The sequence below is a fragment of the Hyaena hyaena genome, unplaced genomic scaffold (genome assembly GCF_003009895.1).
Source record: "Hyaena hyaena isolate Hyena2069 unplaced genomic scaffold, ASM300989v1 scaffold_260, whole genome shotgun sequence".
Classification (NCBI taxonomy): domain Eukaryota; kingdom Metazoa; phylum Chordata; class Mammalia; order Carnivora; family Hyaenidae; genus Hyaena; species Hyaena hyaena.
This window is the reverse complement of record NW_024080892.1, coordinates 1,791,817-1,810,302: the sequence shown is the minus strand read 5'-3', so window position 1 is coordinate 1,810,302 and position 18,486 is coordinate 1,791,817. Positions and strand designations below refer to the sequence as shown.

General features: G+C 35.5%; 1 protein-coding gene across 1 annotated transcript in view; it reads left to right on the top strand.

The window, feature by feature from the left end:
* The first annotated feature begins 2,326 nt into the window (after positions 1 to 2,326).
* The window catches only part of WDR41 (WD repeat domain 41), a 42,943-nt gene continuing 26,783 nt past the window's right edge, over positions 2,327 to 18,486 (top strand). The window contains exons 1-4 of the mRNA XM_039245573.1: positions 2,327 to 2,646; positions 4,703 to 4,818; positions 16,043 to 16,091; positions 17,640 to 17,771. Of these exons, the coding sequence (XP_039101504.1) occupies positions 2,596 to 2,646; positions 4,703 to 4,818; positions 16,043 to 16,091; positions 17,640 to 17,771 (348 nt within the window). The 5' untranslated portion in view covers positions 2,327 to 2,595. The remainder of the gene's footprint in view (positions 2,647 to 4,702; positions 4,819 to 16,042; positions 16,092 to 17,639; positions 17,772 to 18,486) is intronic.

Here is an 18,486-nt window from a genome sequence, read left to right as displayed (position 1 = left end):
TGAGCCCTATATCAGGTTCTGTGCTAATAGCATGGAGCCTGCTTGGGATTCTCTCTTTCCCTCTTTCTCTCTGCTGCTTTTCCACTCTCTTCTCTCCTTCTATCTCTCTCAAAGTAAATAAACATTTAAAAAAAGACAGTTTTTAAAAAGTCTTTGTCTATAATCTTAATGTCTGGGCTTCTTCAGGGTCAGTTTCTGTCGATTAATTTTGCTCCTTTGAATGGGCCATACTTTTTGATTCTTTGCATGCCTTTGATATTTTGTTTTTTGAAAACACTGGACATTTGAATCGTTTAACGTGCCAACTCTCGAAGTCAGATTTTCCTCCTTCCCCAGAATTTGATGTTTTTTGGTGTTTTTTTGTTTTTGTTTTTTGAATCTTGAAAGCTGTCTGTGTTGGGGATTAGCTTGAGTTGAAATTCAAGCTCAAGTTCTCCTCAGGGCATTTTTTAGGCCAGTGTCTTTCCCTTTGCACATGTGGCTTTCTAAATTCCTCTATATGTGTGGTTGCTTTTGAATGTCCTAATCTTTACATATCTGGTTCCCACATGAGGGCAAGGGCAGGGAAGAAACCTAAACACGTGTTATTCCTTTAAATGCCCTGGAAACAGCAGTAGTCAATAGGGATTGAAACAATGATGGCCAGGGTCTGTGCTAACCAAGATTTTCTCTGAAAGCTGCAAGCTTTTAAATAGAATTTAGAGCTCCAAAATAGTTTATATTAAGTCTGCCAGTAGTATTTGTGGTCTGGGTAGAGAGAGAGATTCTTGATGCTTCCCACTCCTCCAGCTTCTCTGAGGTCACTCTCATAGAATCTTTTATAAATATCTTTCTCAGCGGACCTAAAAGGAACCAAGGCAGAAAATCTTCACCTGTGTACCAGTGCTTTAGAGACCAGAAAAGTGTTCCTTAGATCAGACTAATGAGGCAGTGAGAAACTGCCCCCCACCAAGAATATGGAAATCAGAAGGATAAAATTTAGTCTACCTTGGCAACCATGTTGCCTCTTTTGAAGATTGACCTTCCAGCACCAAAATCCTGGTGTTCAGGGTTTTGGTTCAGTTAAGCTGAGTCCCCCTTTTCTAGGGGCTAGCCAATGTCTTTATTTGCATGCAGACTACAATTTTTGGAGAACACACTGAAGGCAACCTTTTCCTGACCCTTGTGAGTGTTCTTTTGTCAAGCATGTTCACAGTAAATACAATGATGAATCACAGGAGATCCCGGTTCTCCAGGGACTGGTAGTTAAATTGAGCAGCTGCCTATAACCGACATACCTTTAAGTAGAGGGTATGGCCCTCTATTAGTGGTGTCAGGTATATTCTGTCTTGATCCTAGAGAGCAGCGGTCTTATTGCTTTTGGTATCTTGGTGCATCTGTACCCAGTACATGTTTGTTGAACTAATGGAGTGGTTGGAGCAATTGTGGTAGGTTCTCTATAAGAATTTACTGCTAGGACCCTCATTTGAATCTAATAATTACATATGCAAATATATGTATGAACTTTTACAGATATAAGTGTTAGTAGTCCCTAGACCAATGATCCTCAAACCTTGCTAGTCATCACCTGAAGAACTTTTCCCAAACTCTAATTCCTATGTTCTAACCATACAGATTGCTTTAATAAGTCTGAGGTGGAAGCCAGGAATATATGTGTTTTTCAAAAGGTATCTGCATAATTTTGATAGGCAGCCAGAGTGGAGGACCACAACCTTTTGACTGCCTAAGAAAATCTCGTCGTCACAAAAGATGATATGAAGTGCTATCTGTTATTTAGGGAGATTCTGGGTTACACATTATAGCATCCAGTCAAGAGCAGTAATTTTGGACCATGGAGATTGTATTTCATTTTCAATGTAGTCACTTCCAAGCTGTTAGCCTTAGATAAACTACCGATCTTTCAGAGTTTCAGGTTTGTTTGTTCGTTTGTTTTTAATGAGATAGGGACTATAGTGTTATGGTGAGAATTTATGTAAAGCCTTACTTAGCACTTCTACTACAGCACACAATAAATGTTGGTCAGATTTATTCTGGGGTACACATGTGCCACTGGATATGTCCAGTTGCAGAATCTATTGAAGTACAGCTTCTCAAGCGAGTTCTTTAGGAAACCAGGGGGGTGGAGAGATTAGTTTTCTAGAGGTTCGTTTTCAGCAAAGTGAAGGTCAAAAGCCAACCAAGGAGGCTGTTGGTACTGGTTGCTCTCCGGGCTTCAAGTGCTGTGTTACAGATGGCCACCAGGGGACGCTGAAGCTACCTAAACGCAGAGCGCTAACCCGGCGAGGTCTCTGCGCGTGCTCACTGGGTGCTGCGCGTGCCTCGGAATCCTCTCCGCCATTCTCGCTTTTGGCTGCCCTTTTCCTGGTGGCTGCTCCAAACCAAGCCTCTGTGGCTGAGTACGGCAGCGCTTTGGGGACACAAATATTCCCACTTCTTTGGGCTTTGCTTTGTACTTCTTCGTTCCGAGGGCAAATCTGGGCTGCAAATATTAGTGTCTCCACTGCGCTGCCTCCCAGGAGGTAGGAGGAGGCTGAGCCCGGCGCAGAGTTCGGGCTGACTGGGGCCTGGGCCCAGAGAGAAGCTGCCGCTGCCTGGATGTTGCGATGGCTGATCGGGGGAGGCCGAGAACCTCAGGGACTGGCCGAGGTAACCCCCCAGGCGACCCTGCTTGCCTCCGCTCCGGCCACGCTTGCCAGAGCAGTGGCTTTTGAGAGTCCGGCTCGGTGTCCTGACTCCGGGCAGAGGCGGGGCCTGCGGGTTCCGAGGCCGGCAAGGGCGGGGTTGGCGTGCGGGGACGCTCTTACAGTGGCTAGTCTGAACTCCTGATCCCACTAAGACCCTGAGAATTAAAAATGCCTGTTTCAAAGGGAGGAAACTGAAGCTGGTGTGATTCAACAGCTAGCACAAGGACCTTCAGCTAGTCTTCTCCGTGCTTAAACTAGCTTCGTTTCAATTACCGAAGTATGTGGCTTACCAGAAACAAGTGGTGACTGCAACTTTCTATTTAAGGTTTATTAGAATTGGTGTCGTTTCCCACCCTGATAGAATAATCAGATATTCTATTCCCTGAACAGACTGATGCTTGCTGAAAGGATTGAGGTCTGGAATTTATTTCTTATGCCATCCGAGAATTAGAATTTGTATTGAATTCCCTTTCTCATAGAAAGTAGTTTTGTTGTTAAAAATGAAAAATTTGCGTTGTTGTAAGTCAGCCACCTTACTTCTCACTTTTAACTTCCTCATACTTTTGGAGTTGAGGCTTACTGTCTGTTAAAAAAAAAGCATTTATTTCAAATTAGATTCACTTCGGGTAGGCTAAAATCCTAAAAATTATGGAAGAGTTGTAGAAAACTATCATATATGTGACATGATAATTCAGAATTAATAATTATTTGATTAATCATTGAATTAGATTAATCCTGCCATGCCTGATAAACTTCCATTTAGCAGAAGTGGTGTACAGTTTTCAGATTTCTCACTTTTGTTTTTCTCATCAGAACCAGTGCCAGAAGTTAGATGGTATAAATAAAAAGCACCCACAGCTTTGGGGGGGTGATTTTTTGGGGAAAACACTTAGGCATGCTAAATTACACATTTTTCATGTTAAAGTACTTCACTTGTATAACTGCTGTGAATTTGTGCTTTGTCAGAACTGATGATTTCCTTAATTTATGTGAGAGCTTTGTATCCAGACTTCTAGTTTTGCAGTATTTGGGATGGTTTGCCCTTAGGGGACACTTAGCTATGTCTGGAGACATTTTGATTTTCAGGGTGGGAAAGGTTAGATTTCTATTAGCATCTAGTATGTAGAAACTACAGATACTGCTGAATATTCTCCAGTGCACAGAATAGCCCTCAACCACAAAGAATTATTTGGCCCAAAATCTCAGTAGGGGCAAGTTTGAGAAATTGGAGTTCAGAGGTTAAGAACAAAGGTTTTATCATGAAATAGTACCTGGTTTGACTACAGAAATGGGGTTAATAAGACCTACCTTACAGAATTGTTGAGTGAATTATATGCTTTATTTGCTTTAGGCAGCCTGTGGGCTGCGACCTAATTGTCTGTTAGCAGTTATCTTTATCAATCTTGCCGTCCAGAATTGAATTTATTGAATTTATGGACTCTGAAGGATTTCATTCTTTCTTTTATTCATTCAACAATCATATATTGAGTGCCTATCATGGACTAGGCGCTGTTGTAGTCTATATTTTACCCTTTTGATCTGCAGTTTTGTTGTCAAGTTTTAATTGAGAAACACTCCTTCTAAAATACGAATTAGATTTGCCTATTAATTTTTTTAGGTCAGGTTTAATGAGATACAATTTACTTAACATAAAATTCACCCCTTTTGTAAATTTATTGGGAATTGAAAGTACTAAAATGAATGCAAGAGTGAGATTTTTCCACCATTTTAGATTGTTTTTAGATAACAATCTGAAGATTGATGATCTGAGTTTAAGGATTATATTTATGTCATTTCTAACAAAGAAGAAAAACTATGATGTGAATTCATGGTAAGAGATATTTTATGTTAAATTGACAGTTGATACTAGAGGAAATCATATATAGTATTAGAACATGATATAGTCTTATATTGTTAGATGTACACCATGTAGTATGGTATTTTGCTTCATTCATTATGGTCATTTATCATAAATAATTTAATTTTTCTTTCTCTTTTTTCTTTTTATTCCATACAAGAAATCTCCTTTACAGACAATAGGTGAAGAACAAACCCAGAATCCCTACACTGAACTGCTTGTACTGAAAGCTCATCATGATATTGTACGATTTCTGGTACAGTTAGATGAATACAGGTAAGAAGCTCTAGTTGTCCTATTGCCTTCTGGTTAGAAAGAGCTTTTAGGAAACTGTATACTTGTGAACAACTTCATAATTAATATATCTTTTCTAAAAAATTCAAATCTGGTTATTAGTAATATTTACTCGAAATTGATGTCTGCATCTTAATGAAATATGCATCTGAAGTCATTTTTTGCCCAGAAGTCAGGGTGTCATATTTGGTGAGTTGATGGTTATTTTTGTCTGAGATTTTTTTTTTTCTTTTTTATTGCTCAGGAATATTTTTTGTTAGTTTAGAAGAAGTGTATAACTATAAAATTTGTTTTTAAACAAATTTAAACAAGTTTTGTTACGGTGAACCTAAATTTGAGAAACAAATATGGGAAACGTTTAAATATCAAGTACCTACCAGGAATATGCTATTTTTAGAGGAAGGTAAATATTTAATCTGAATCTTTTGTTAATGAGGAAATCCTTTTAAAATGTTCATTACTTTTCAACCTAGATAATATTATGTTTAATTGGATATAGAGGTGAGGTACGTAGGTCTTAGGATTGTAGATTTAGCTTGTAAATGATGTATCTACCTGTTTATTAAGCCATTATTCAACTAAATGCTTATTCTTGGTAGCATGTAGCATAATAACAATTAGAGGTAGTTGTGTAACTACTTAGTATTTATCTTGTCTAGAATCTAAACTTTATGGAGAGGCATGTTTTTCTTATTCACCACAGTATCCTTAGTACCTGACAAAGAGCCTTACATGTAGCAGGTAATTAATAGATAGTTGTTAAATGAATGAATGACTCCACAGACTATTCATTGTGCATGTTTCATGCCATCCTAACTTCCTAACCCCCTGTCTGTTGTTCCTATCAATTTTTCTATCATCTGTAATCTTCTCTTTTACCTTTGATACTTTTTTTTCATTTTTGACTCCATGGGTGACTGCTATTGTGATTATTCCTAATTTTGACCGTCACTTCTCATGTCTATTAACCTTGTCTTCTCTCTGCCCTTTTTTTTTTTTTTTTTAATGTCTTTGGTATTGCTTTTCCCATGTGCAGTGCAAGTCCGACTCTACCTGGAGTTAGGTTAAATTTTATAGGTTAGGGACACAGTCCTGCACAGCACTCCCTTCACATCAGTTACCAGTTGCAGTCTCTAGGGTCCCAGGCCACTCACACTTCTGACCAGCTGGCTACAAATTCCCACTACCAGCTCAGGTTTGATATTTACTAGAATGACTACCAGAACTCAGAAAAGCACTGTTTTTATGATTCCACCCTTTAAGCACATCAGTATATATTACTAACAAGGAAGCCCAGTTAAGCTCTGAGTATCCAGAGTTTTTATTTATCCAGAGTTTTACTGGGGTTCATTACATAGGAATGATTGAGTCATTTGCCAGCTGATTGAACTCAATTTCCAGCCCTTCTCTGCCTGCCCTTTTCCCATACTTCAGCCCCAGGTTGGAGGGTCAGGCTGATATCCCAGGGCTCAAAGCACCAACCCTCTAATTACATGGTTCATATTTCCCACATGGCCAGCCCCTGTCCTTAAATTGTGTAGGGAGACCTTCCTAAATTATCTCATTAGCATAAACTCAGGGGAGTTCTGAGGGGGTCCAGCTCCCTTCTAGAAACCAGGGACAAAATCCAGCCAAATTGTTGTACAGTACATGTTTCTCAACTTTTGCTTGAAAAGATTGACTTCATATATATTACTAGCCTTCCAATACTGTTTTGTTGTGATATGAGCCAGCCAGTCAAATTTTTGAAACTAACTATCTCTGGAATCATAGGATTTTTGGACAGCTAAACAGCCTGATGCCAGGCTTGAACTCACACACCATGAGATCATGACCAGCCTGATGCCAGGCTTGAACTCACACACCATGAGATCATGACCAGCCTGATGCCAGGCTTGAACTCACACACCATGAGATCATGACCAGCCTGATGCCAGGCTTGAACTCACACACCATGAGATCATGACCAGCCTGATGCCAGGTTTGAACTCACAAACCATGAGATCATGTCCTGAGCTGAAATCAGGAGTCAGATTCTTAACCGACTGAGCCACTGAGCCACCCTGCCCCTGGACAGCTAAAGTTTCTTATATATTTTACCATAGTAAGTTGCTAGGTAGGTTTAAAAAAAAACCCAAATACGGTAAAACCTTGTATTGTGAGTAACTTATTGTATGAGTATTCCACAAGATGAGCAAACATTTCTAATAAATTTTAACTTGATAAATAAGCAGTGTCTTGCAGTATGAATGGTGTATGACTCCAAATGTTACATGATCACAACTGAGCCGATGGTTCTTGAAATTCACTTAAATATACAAGTGCTTTGGATTACAAGCATTTTTGGAACAAATTATGGTCACAAACCAAAGTTTTAGTGTAGTTTCTTAGACGATAATCTTAGACGATAATATTTCGGCCTTAAGGAATCCTCAGATTATGTTGTCTAAGAAAGTTAAATAAAAAAATATGCAGTGTACTTTCAGGATGTGATCTTTAAATTTTTACATAGATTAACGGCTAAGATTCCATGTTCCTTACTACCTGTCCTCTGAAATGTTCCCTTGGATTCGATTACACAGTTAGAATAAGAATCTGCAGAAAAGGCCATCACCTAGAATAATTATCGTTGTGCAAATGCTGATATCTGATTACATTTTCCTCACAGTGATGCTCCTGTATAAATAAGTTGTTTAATGATGTAGTAAATGGTCTGTAAACAGTAAAAAATTATACATAAGTATATCAAGTTATATATTGCTCTTTTAAATACCACCCCAAACTTAGTGGTTTAAAACAACCTGCTGTCTACTTAGCTCACTAATCACTGGGCTAGGTTCAACTGGGTGGATGTTTGCCATCTGTGTCAGGATCAGCTGATCTTGTTTAGGTGGTAAGCTTGACCTATGCATCTCTGGTCAACAGGTAAATGGGCTGGCCCGAGTGGTTCATATTGGACTCAGCTGGGATGACTGGGATTGCTCTTCATAAGGTTGTTCGAGTGCTTGTGGACATAGTGATCATGGCGTTCTAATAAGAATGAAAGGGCAAGCCCTGATGTAAACTCTTCTCACTTCTTTATCGTGTTTGCTGCTGTTTTGTTAGCCAAAGCAAGTCAGGAGCTGACCAAATTCACTAAGTGGATAAATAAACTCTGCTTCTTGAGGGTAGAAGCAACTAAGTCCTATTGTAAATGGTGGTAGACAAAGGGAGAATAATTTGTGGCCTTGTTTGCTGCCCACCACAGTGAATCTAAATGTCTAAAAATGGATGAAAAAACCCTACATTTTGGCTTTTGCAATAAAGCAAAGATATTACTACATGAGTCACATTTAATTATTTGTACTCAAGTCATTACTACGTCAAAATTTACATCTATTTAGGAAGTTTTTCTGTCAGTCACAGACCTGTAGAACTTTAAATCTGTGTTTTATTTTAAAAAATTTAATTCTGCACTGAAAGGAAAAACTAAATGAGTCAGTACTGGTAAGTAAGACATAAGAAATGTACAGATTGTATAAGCATTTAAATAAGATTAAAAGCACAGTACTTTCAGACTTAATATTGTAGTTTAGATAATTTAGAATTATCTTTACCATTCCAGATATATATTATTTTTGCATTGTCAAATTACAGAAATACCTTTTCAGTTTTAAAATAAATATATATTATACTTTTAATGTTTTTATTTAAGTTTTGTGGACCTTACATTCTGGTTTTTTGGTCAGCTGTTGTAATCCAGGTTTCACGCTTCGGGTCTTTAGATAATATCATTTTATTGAGAATTTTGCAGAAGGATTTTCTTGTTTTCTTGGTGGCTCAGCTAAAATCAGTGAGTGGAAAATTTTCACAGATTGGTTTTTGAAGATACCAAATAAATCCTGTATAACCTAACAGACAGCTGCCTTTTCTTTTCTTCTTTAGTGTTTTTTGAACATGAAGTGAGGGTCATATTGATTGGGAGATCACTAAAGAAGGCTAAGCCTCAGCAAGAGTCTTCCAAAAAATGGACTGTGCTAAAATTGCATGTAATACTCTAGCACTTGACACATTAAACTAAACTGAGTTCATAACACATTTTAAGAATAGTTTTTTCTCTTGCTCATTTGACCATTCCTTGCTCCTCCAGGAAACAGACAAGGTTATGTAGGATGGTGATCATGACTGGAAAAGAATCAGGTGACCCATAAAATGCCAGACTAGAGAACAAAATGTGCCCCTAGGATAGCTGATGAAGCTGTACATTTACAAGAAACTAAATCAACTCAGTACAGTTTGATAATTCACTAACAGAATGTTATAATCTTTAAGAAAATGTTTTTAAGCTAAGAATATTTTTCTCACGGACATCCAGAGAATAGAAATCCATAGTCAAGATGATTTAGACCCTCTTAATCCCTGAGTTCCCTGCAGAGCAGATAACAATTTTTTGAGAAATCATGAGGTAAGGAAGTATGATCACTGAATATGTGGTGACATTAAAAAATGGTAACTTGGATGTAAAGGATTCCTAAAAGACATATACTGAAATATTTACTGATGAAATACAATTACTGGATTTGCTTTAAAATAATCAGCAGAGGTGGGATTGGGTATAGTAGAGATGAAACAGTATTGGTCATGAGTTGATAATTATTGAAGAGATGATAAGTAACTGGATTTTTGTTATACTGTTTATACTTTTATATGCATTTAAATTATAATGAAAAATTGAAAAATATATTTCATATATAGGAAATTAAAATGCCAATTTAAAAGATAATTTTTGTTTGAGTATAAACCTTTTTCTTAGAGGGGCACCTGAGTGGTTCAGTCAGTTAAACATCTGACTTTTGTTTACGGATCAGGTCATGATCTCACAGTTGTGAGATCCAGCCCTGCATTGGCTCTGTGCTGAGTGTGGAGCTTGTTTGGGATTCTCTCTCTCCTTCTCTCTCTGCCCCTCCCCTGCTCACTCTCACATCTCTCTCTCTCTCTCTCTCTCTCTCAAAATAAATAAAACTCAAAAAAAAAAAAACGAAACTTTTTCTTAGATATTAGGTGCAGGAATCAAATAGATGGACCTGAACATATTAAGTAGTAACCGGCAAAAAGCTGGATTAAAGGATGTTGGCTTTGATATACAACCACAGTGGGATTTCTAGTACTTCATCCTGAGTTGGGTAGACTTACTCTAATCACTGGCACACCTGGACATCTATAGGCCTCCTACTCAGATGTAGGCTTACCTCAAAAATAAGAGCAAACCAGAATGTTCCCTCTTTATAAACAGATCGTCAGAGAAAACCCTGAAGGGTCTGAGCTGAGCATGTTAAATTCATTCTCATACACTAATTTAATTGGTGGGGCAGAGAGGCCAGGATGTTTATCTAGTAGTAGAAATTCTTTCAAAGAAACTTGAGTTCAGGTGAATAGAAGTTCCCTTTATTTTTATTTATTTATTTTTTATTTTTTTAAAACATTTTAATTTATTTTTGAGAGACAGAGACAGAGCATGAGCAAGGCAGTAGCAGAGAGAGAGGGAGACAGAATCTGAAGCAGGCTCTAGGCTCTGAGCTGTCAGCACAGATTCCAGTGTGGGGCTCTAACTGTGAGATCATGACCTAAGCCCAAGTTGGAAGCTTAACCAGTTGAACCACCCAGGCATCCCTAGAGGTTCCCTTTAATAGAAGTCACGCGGAGTTTTGGTTTTCTAGTACTTGGAAACTTTGATGTGTAGTTTAGCTTTCTGTTTGTGATTTGGGGGAGGAGAGAATTTACAAAGGATTTACCTTTCCTTATGGCCATGAAAACTATGGAATCTTCCAATACCTTCACTGTATGTGAACTAAAAATGGCGTTAGACATTTAGATACTAGAGTTATGTAGATGTATGCTTGCTTGCTTGCTTGCTTTCTTTCTTTCTTTCTTTCTTTCTTTCTTTCTTTTTAATGTTATTTATAGTTGAGAAGGAGAGGGAGAGAGAGAGGGAGACACAGAATTCTAAGTAGGCTCTAGGCTCTGAGCTGTCAACACAGAGCTGGACATGGTGCTTGAACCCACAGACTGAGAGTCCATGACCTGAGCCAAAGTCAGACACTTGACTGAGCCACCCAGGTGCCCTGATGTATGCATTTTTCTTAAGCAAGGTAAAAAAAACCTCATGTTCAAGTAAATCTAATGAAAGGATCAGTGACATCAGTGTCTATGGCTCATGAAAATGCTTTCAAGTTCCCTTTTACTTCTCAGTCTCCACATACTTCTCTGATTTTCTTCAAGTAGTTCTAGCATAAAAAGATAAGTAAAAATCTATTTTGTTTTTTTATGTTTTTAAGTTTATTTATTTTTTTGAGAGAGAGCATGAGCAGGGGAGGCACAGAGAGTGACAGTCCAAAGCAGATTTCACTGCCTGTGCGGAGCCCAGTGAGGTATTCCAACTCACTAACAGTGAGATGGTGACCAGAGACGAAATCCAGAGTCAGATGCTTAACTGACTGAGCTACCCAGGCACCCCAGTAAAACTCTATTTTAAGTTAAAGCTTTGTATATTTTCAGTTGTGTGTGGTTTTCATATTGTAGTACAATTTTTCAACTCTCTTGTAAAAAATGTATACTACTTTAGTTGGATCATGTATTAGAAAGTATTTGTGGATTATGTGGGAAGTTAGATAACCACAAGGATTTTCTGTATTGCCATAATTATTTTTTTTCTAGTGCTTTATGGTTATGTAGATATTAAATATAAGAAAGTTTATGTACAGGTTTATGGACTGTACTTTTCATGATATCCTCTAAGGTTATATTTGAATCTGTAGCACCTTTGACTTAATTGAAATAAATGCAAATGAATAAGAACTATTAAATAAGCACTTAGGTAATAGACATAGGAATTCTTGTGAAAATATTTTATACAAATCTTTGTGAAGCTTTGCTGTACCTTTCAGTTCACAGTTGGCAAGAATGAGAGCACTTTCTCTGAGATGTTCCAAGGGAAAGTTAAACACCTTCCTTTGAAAGGAATAGTTTCTGGGGCCACCTGGGTAGCTCAGTCGGTTAAGCATGCGACTTTGGCTCAGCTCATGATCTTGGTTCATGGGTTCAAGCCCTGCATTGGGCTCTGTGCTCATAGCTTGGAGCTGGGAGCCTGCTTCAGATTCTGTGTCTCCCTCTTCCTCTGCTCCTTCCATGCTTATGCTCTGTCTTCTCTTCTTCAAAAATAAATACACATTAAAAAAATTTTTTTAATGAATAATTTCTATAAGTTGAAATGAGTATAAATGAGAATTCTCTATGGATTCATGATCTGGACCCTATAACAATGATCTGGCCCCTATAACATTACTTAGTAATGTAGACTGAGTTCTTCAGGGGTAAGAACTATCCTTCTGATCTTTACTTTCAGTATCAAATATGTATTATCAAAATGTTATATTTAATGCTTAATATATAGTGTTTAATAAATATTTCTTGAATGAATGAGTGAATCATCAACTACTACAGTAAATTTATTTCTCATGATTAGGGAAGGAAAGGATGGGACGTTCTAGAAGATCTTTTATAGGTCTTCATTAAATCATGCTTTACCTTGTTTAAACTTCTTTTCATGCATATAGTTTTTTTGCTTAGTATTTTAATTGTATAGTCAGTATTTTTAAAGACGTGGTTTCAAGTTGAAGGATATACCTAAGTATGGAACAGGAACATGAAAAAAATAAAAGGAATTTCATGTGTGGAGTGGGATTCTAGATTTTAAATTTCTTTAATTTTACTTCTTGTTGTGACAGTAGATACATTAACAATGATACAAGGAAAAAGTGAGGTTATATTAATAAACTGAATGATCATCTATTTTACAGAGCCCTGCAACGTTTAAATGTTAGCTAGTTGATTCATTTGTTCTTTCATTGAAAAAACATTTCTTTAGTGCTTTAAACCTGCTGGAGATAATCAGAGTTCTGTTGGTCCAGAAAGTGCCATGTTATAAACATTAATAAATAGGGCAATTATTATATTTCATTTATTCTAAGAAGCCTATTTTTTCCTATTTTAACCTCTCTAAAATTTGGAAACTTTATATAACTAATGGTGTCATTCAGTTATAATTGGCAGTGCCATGTTATAAACATTAATAAATAGGGCAATTATTATATTTCATTTATTCTAAGAAGCCTATTTTTTCCTATTTTAACCTCTCTAAAATTTGGAATCTTTATATAACTAATGGTGTCATTCAGTTATAATTGGCAGTATTTTTATCTTAAAGTACATAAAATAATAGAATGTCTTACAATTGATGATATTTTAGATTTGATAAAGTACAGTACATTTCTAAACAATCACTGAATCTTAAGATCTTTAAGCAAGAACCACATGTAATCTTGACATTTCCATCACCTAGCGTGAATCTCACTAAATACATTTTATGTGATCAGTAAAGAAGCATTTCTCTTAAAACCTTATCTTTAGATATGAATCTTTGGATTCTATTAATTTAGAATGTTTTAAAAATTATTATATATAATTTTGATTCAATATAGTCATAATTCTTCCTTCTACTGAATAACTTAAACCTTGTGGGCATTGCAGTTACTCCTTTTTTATAGTTGATTACTTCTTTTTAGCAATTACAGTGTATCTTACTATTAGGAATTCCTGAGTTGAATTTTCATTTCTAATTTGCAGATGGCTGAAGTGTGTACTTGAATGATTAGGATAAACTGATTTACTTTAAGATAAACTGATAAAGTGTAGCTAGTTTTCAATTATCCATCTTAATGACATGGATAATTATAATTTGTGAATGATCTTCCAACCCTTTATTTGTTATTTTATGGGTGATACTTATATGTAGCAAAGTTATATTGATTTGTATTTTTAAGCTTTATGTTTTCTCTTTAGAGGAGGTAATAATAAATACTGAAATGACGAAAAGAAAGGAAAGAAAGAAAGAAAGAAAGAAAGAAAGAAAGAAAGAAAGAAGCAGCAATAGAGTATATAAGAAAATTGAAAGGCCTGAATAATCCACCAACTAGGTAATTGACCTCTGAGCAATAAAAAATTGGCTGTGATTTCATGCATTACTATTGAGCATTGTTTAGATTTAACTTTTGTTCACTACTGATTGAATTAAAGTTTGAGGTGAAATGCCCTATATCTCATTTCTAAACTCTCAACCGTTCAATCATCTCTCATTGTGAACTCATGAGATTCAGACATGATAAAACAATAATGAGAAGTTAAAAATCAGGGTTAGAAAAAGTATGTATTTTAAACCTGCAGTCTTCTAGAAAGGAGAAAAGCAATTATAAGAGTTTCAAGAATCAATAGAAATTGATGTTTTATACCAAAGAAAACTTAAGACCTTGAGTCTTGCCTCCCCACCATCACTATACAAATAAAAAGAAATCAATAGGCCTAGAAACATAACCTATTAAAGATTGACGTCCAGCACCTATTTTTGGTTCTCAGGCATTGTTTAGTATTCTGATTTAGAAAAATGTATGTTATGAAATAAATTGTCTTTTTAATTTAAAAATAATTGCTTTCTTTTAAATCTCCAGATCATTTATATATTTCTTTTTGAAATAAGAATAAATGTTAGGTATGGATTTAAAAATAACTACAGGTGATTTCTCACTAGTTACCAGGAAGTTATGAAGGTTCTTTCCATTAAAAAGATGCGTAGTTCTATATTAAAAAATTATTAATAGACTTTGGTAAGAATGTATTTGACCAATTTCCCATCTCCTGGATAATCTCTTAGCTCCTGTAGTAGAAGATGTAATTGAAGGACTTTGAAATTAGTGCTGAGTATGGGAATTGTCAGAGCCAGCGAAGGTAGCAGTTACTTATGGGACTTTGAAACTGAGCATGACAGATTAGAATTTGAAGTTTAGTTTGCAATGTTAAGTAAATTGTTATATGACTGACGTAGTGAGATTTTATTGATCTCATATAGTGGTAAAATTCATTGAAATAGATAACCTCAGGAACAAAATAGTTTTTGTGTCATAGTGTGTCAGTTCCTCCAATGAAAGACATCTGTGCTTAGCAATGTTTACTTTAATGAAGACATTCAAGGCATATCCAGATTTTGTGACACCCACTAACAGTTTTGCAAGGAAGAACATGTTTTCTAAATCGCATAGCTGCTAATGGATTATCATTTATTAATGGTTGTTAACTATAAGGGGCCAGTTATACACCGTTCATAGCTGGCTTTCTATAATACCACTTTTCTCTCTCCTATTTAGAAAGCAAACCTTGAATTCACATGTATAAAAATGATATTATGAGAACAACTTTGGATCAGTTTTGATTCATTAAAGAATCATTTACAAACTTACATACATTATTAAGAACAAATTACTTGATATGCTTACACTGTGATTGCTGTATACCATTGTGTTGGGACATTGCTTGAGAATAGTGCCTTCTTGATTTTATTATAATGCAGTCACTATGATGAGTAATCCTGTGTAACCACTTACTTTTCTTCACAGTGTTTTTATCATGGATAACTTCTACTCTACAAAATATAGATAATTATTCCTTTATGTGTAGTGAATGGGAAGTAAAGAGGACAGAGAAGCTATAACTAGGTTCATCACAGCTCTCTTTTCATGCCAGCAAGCAAACTTTCCTTTACCTTTTTGCATTTCAAGCATTTTCACTAAAAAAATAAAAACCCTCCAAAAACCTCAAAGCCTCCAAACTAAGAACACGGTATTTACATGGAAGACCAAGAGCTACGAGGAACAAAGGAGAGATCTTGGCTTTAAGTAAGAAATTGATTAAAACATCTTTACAGAGAAAATAATAGAAATAATGAACTTATCTAAGAAAATTATTCCTTCATTCCACTCTTGGAATATCCTTTCCTATCAAGTGAAGCTCTTCCTCAGCTTAGTTTCCTGTCATTTAAGTCAGGGTTTAATCATATAATTAAAGCCAGGAAGGACTTAAAAGATTATTTATAGGTCTCCCTCATTCTTACAGTTCTAATCATTGGTTCATTGTAACTCTGTGAATGGTTTTATTTCTTTTTGCATCTTCGGTACCTGGCCTAAAACCTAGAAGGTATTCCATAAATATTTGTTGAATTACTTTACCTTAACTGCATCAATATTAGTAAGTCAAAATACCATTAATAAATTCTGATAGTTCTAAGTAACTTTAGCTAATAAATGTCACCAGAGATTTTGTTTTACCTTTTTTCTCTACCCAGATTTGCATCTGCTGGTGATGATGGAATTGTAGTTGTGTGGAATGCCCAGGTGTGTATTAAAAATTCTATGTCAATTGTGTAATAAAGACATGACTATAGGGGTGGCTCAGTTGGTTAAGCATCAGACTCTTGATTTCAGCTCAGGTCATGATTTCATAGTTGGTGAGATCAATATCTGTGTCGGGCTTTGTGCTGACAGTGCCGAGCCTGTTTGGGATTCTCTGTCTCTCACTGCCCCTCCCTCCCTCTCTCTCTCTTTTTCTTTCTCTTACTCATTCACATTAAAAACCAAAACCAAACCAAACAACAAAACTTAAAGAGTTGACTGTATAGTTGAGTTTGCATTCATAAACACTATCTAGATATATACCTGCATAGCAGTATAACAAGACTAATTGGTACTTTAGAAAGTCTGCTTAGGATAAATCCTTTTAAAAGGGGGATCAATATTTCGTAATAGAGAAAGGTTTTTAATTAAGATTCTTTTCCCAGAGAAACAAATGCCAAATTACAAAAAAAAAGTTTTAATCTTTTCAACAAAATTTATCAGCAACTCTGCACTGATTATGAAAATGAATTAAGTGTTGATTTTTGTGGGAGATAGGATTTTTATTTCAAAATTGAATGATAATATATTATTCTCATGTTTGACTTAAGTAGTAATATAATAAGACTAATATTTGTTGTCAAAAATATTTAAAGCCTCATCACATTTTTCCAGGACCTCTTTTTCTGATCTTTTGATACTTAAATTATTCTCCTTTTGAAGCATTTATTTTCTCACTGTTATTTGGATTTGTATCTGGTCTGACTCTGTCAGATCCTTATTTATCAGTGGCTTTGCCTGTGATTAAAGCAATTATTTACCATTATTTTTACCACATTAATGAAATCCTGCAACCTTGGAACCAAGATTTGCAATTTATGTTATATTTACTTTGGATTTTTATATGTTTACTGCTTGGGAAAATCAGTGAGAGACTGATACATGAAGACATTGGATGGGTAGGAATAGCTCTTGGTGTTAGAGATGTAGTGGAGACTGACTTTATGAGTGATTGATATATTATTGGATAAATATATAATATATATATTCTGTTGTCATCTAACTTTTATTTCCTTCAGCATTTTAGCTGTGGAAACTTACATACTTACATAATAAGGACTCCCTATTTTTTTCTATAGATCATTCACTAATATATTTTTTTTTAATTTGGATTTTACTTATTTATTTTTAAATAGTTTATTGTCAAGTTGGTTTCCATATAAAACCTAGTGCTCATCCCCACAAGTGTCCTCACTAATATTTTTATGCTTAATTTACACAGGTCTTAAAACCATATAGAAAAAATATTCCTTTAAATTTTCATGTTAAAATATGCTAAAAATTTTCTATTAGCAAATAAATTATTTATGTCCACTTTTCCAGTACCTGTTTAGATTCTATTTGATTGCTTAAGGTTAAATTATAACATCTAAGTAATTAAAAATGGAATTATGTATTTTCTATATGGTGATTCTTTTTAATGTTGTAATTTAAGATTATTTGGGTTATGAATATATTATGAACCTATTAAAATTTTTATTGTTATTTCAGACAGGAGAAAAACTTCTGGAACTTAATGGACACACTCAGAAGATAACAGCTATTATTACATTTCCTTCCTTGGAAGTTTGTGAAGAGAAGAATCAACTGGTCTTGACAGCCTCTGCTGATAGAACAGTTATTATATCCTTAAATCTGGAAGAAAGTGAAATAGCTGTAGTGACCCAAGGGACCAGTACATACATTATTAGTTTTAGCCTTTTGGGGCCTGTCTGTACATTGATTTTAGCAAAAATGATTTTGCTCTAGCTTTCACAGTACACTTCTTAAAAGTATTAGGCACCTGAACGTATTAGACTGGAAATAGGTTAAAGGCTTATTATTGATGGAAACCCCATAACTAAAGCTGTTCTTTCCAGAGTTACTATTATATCAAGTTATATAAAATGGAGAAATTGGGAAAATTTAGGCTTAAAAGTACTTATTTATCTCAGTTTGCTTTTCAATTTAGAGAAACAAAGATGAGTGGGACTGGCGAATAATTCACATTTACCTCTATAGTGCATTGTACAGCAAAAGAAATGTAATGGTGCCAACCCGTAAGAACCCTTTGAGCATCTGAGTCTGGCAGAAAAGTGAATTACCATCTCCTCAGTGTTTAATATTAATACTTAGCATTTAAAAGCAGTTTTATTTATTTATTTTTTCAGGAATAGATTCCTTTTTTTTTTATTTTTTTATTTATTTATTTTTTTTTACAAATAGTTTATTGTCAAATTAGTTTCCACATAACACTCAGTGCTCATCCCCAAAGTGCCCTCCTCCATGCCCATCCCCCCTCCCCCCCACATCCATCAGTCCTCAGTTTTTGTCAGCATTCAAGATTGATGGAGGAACA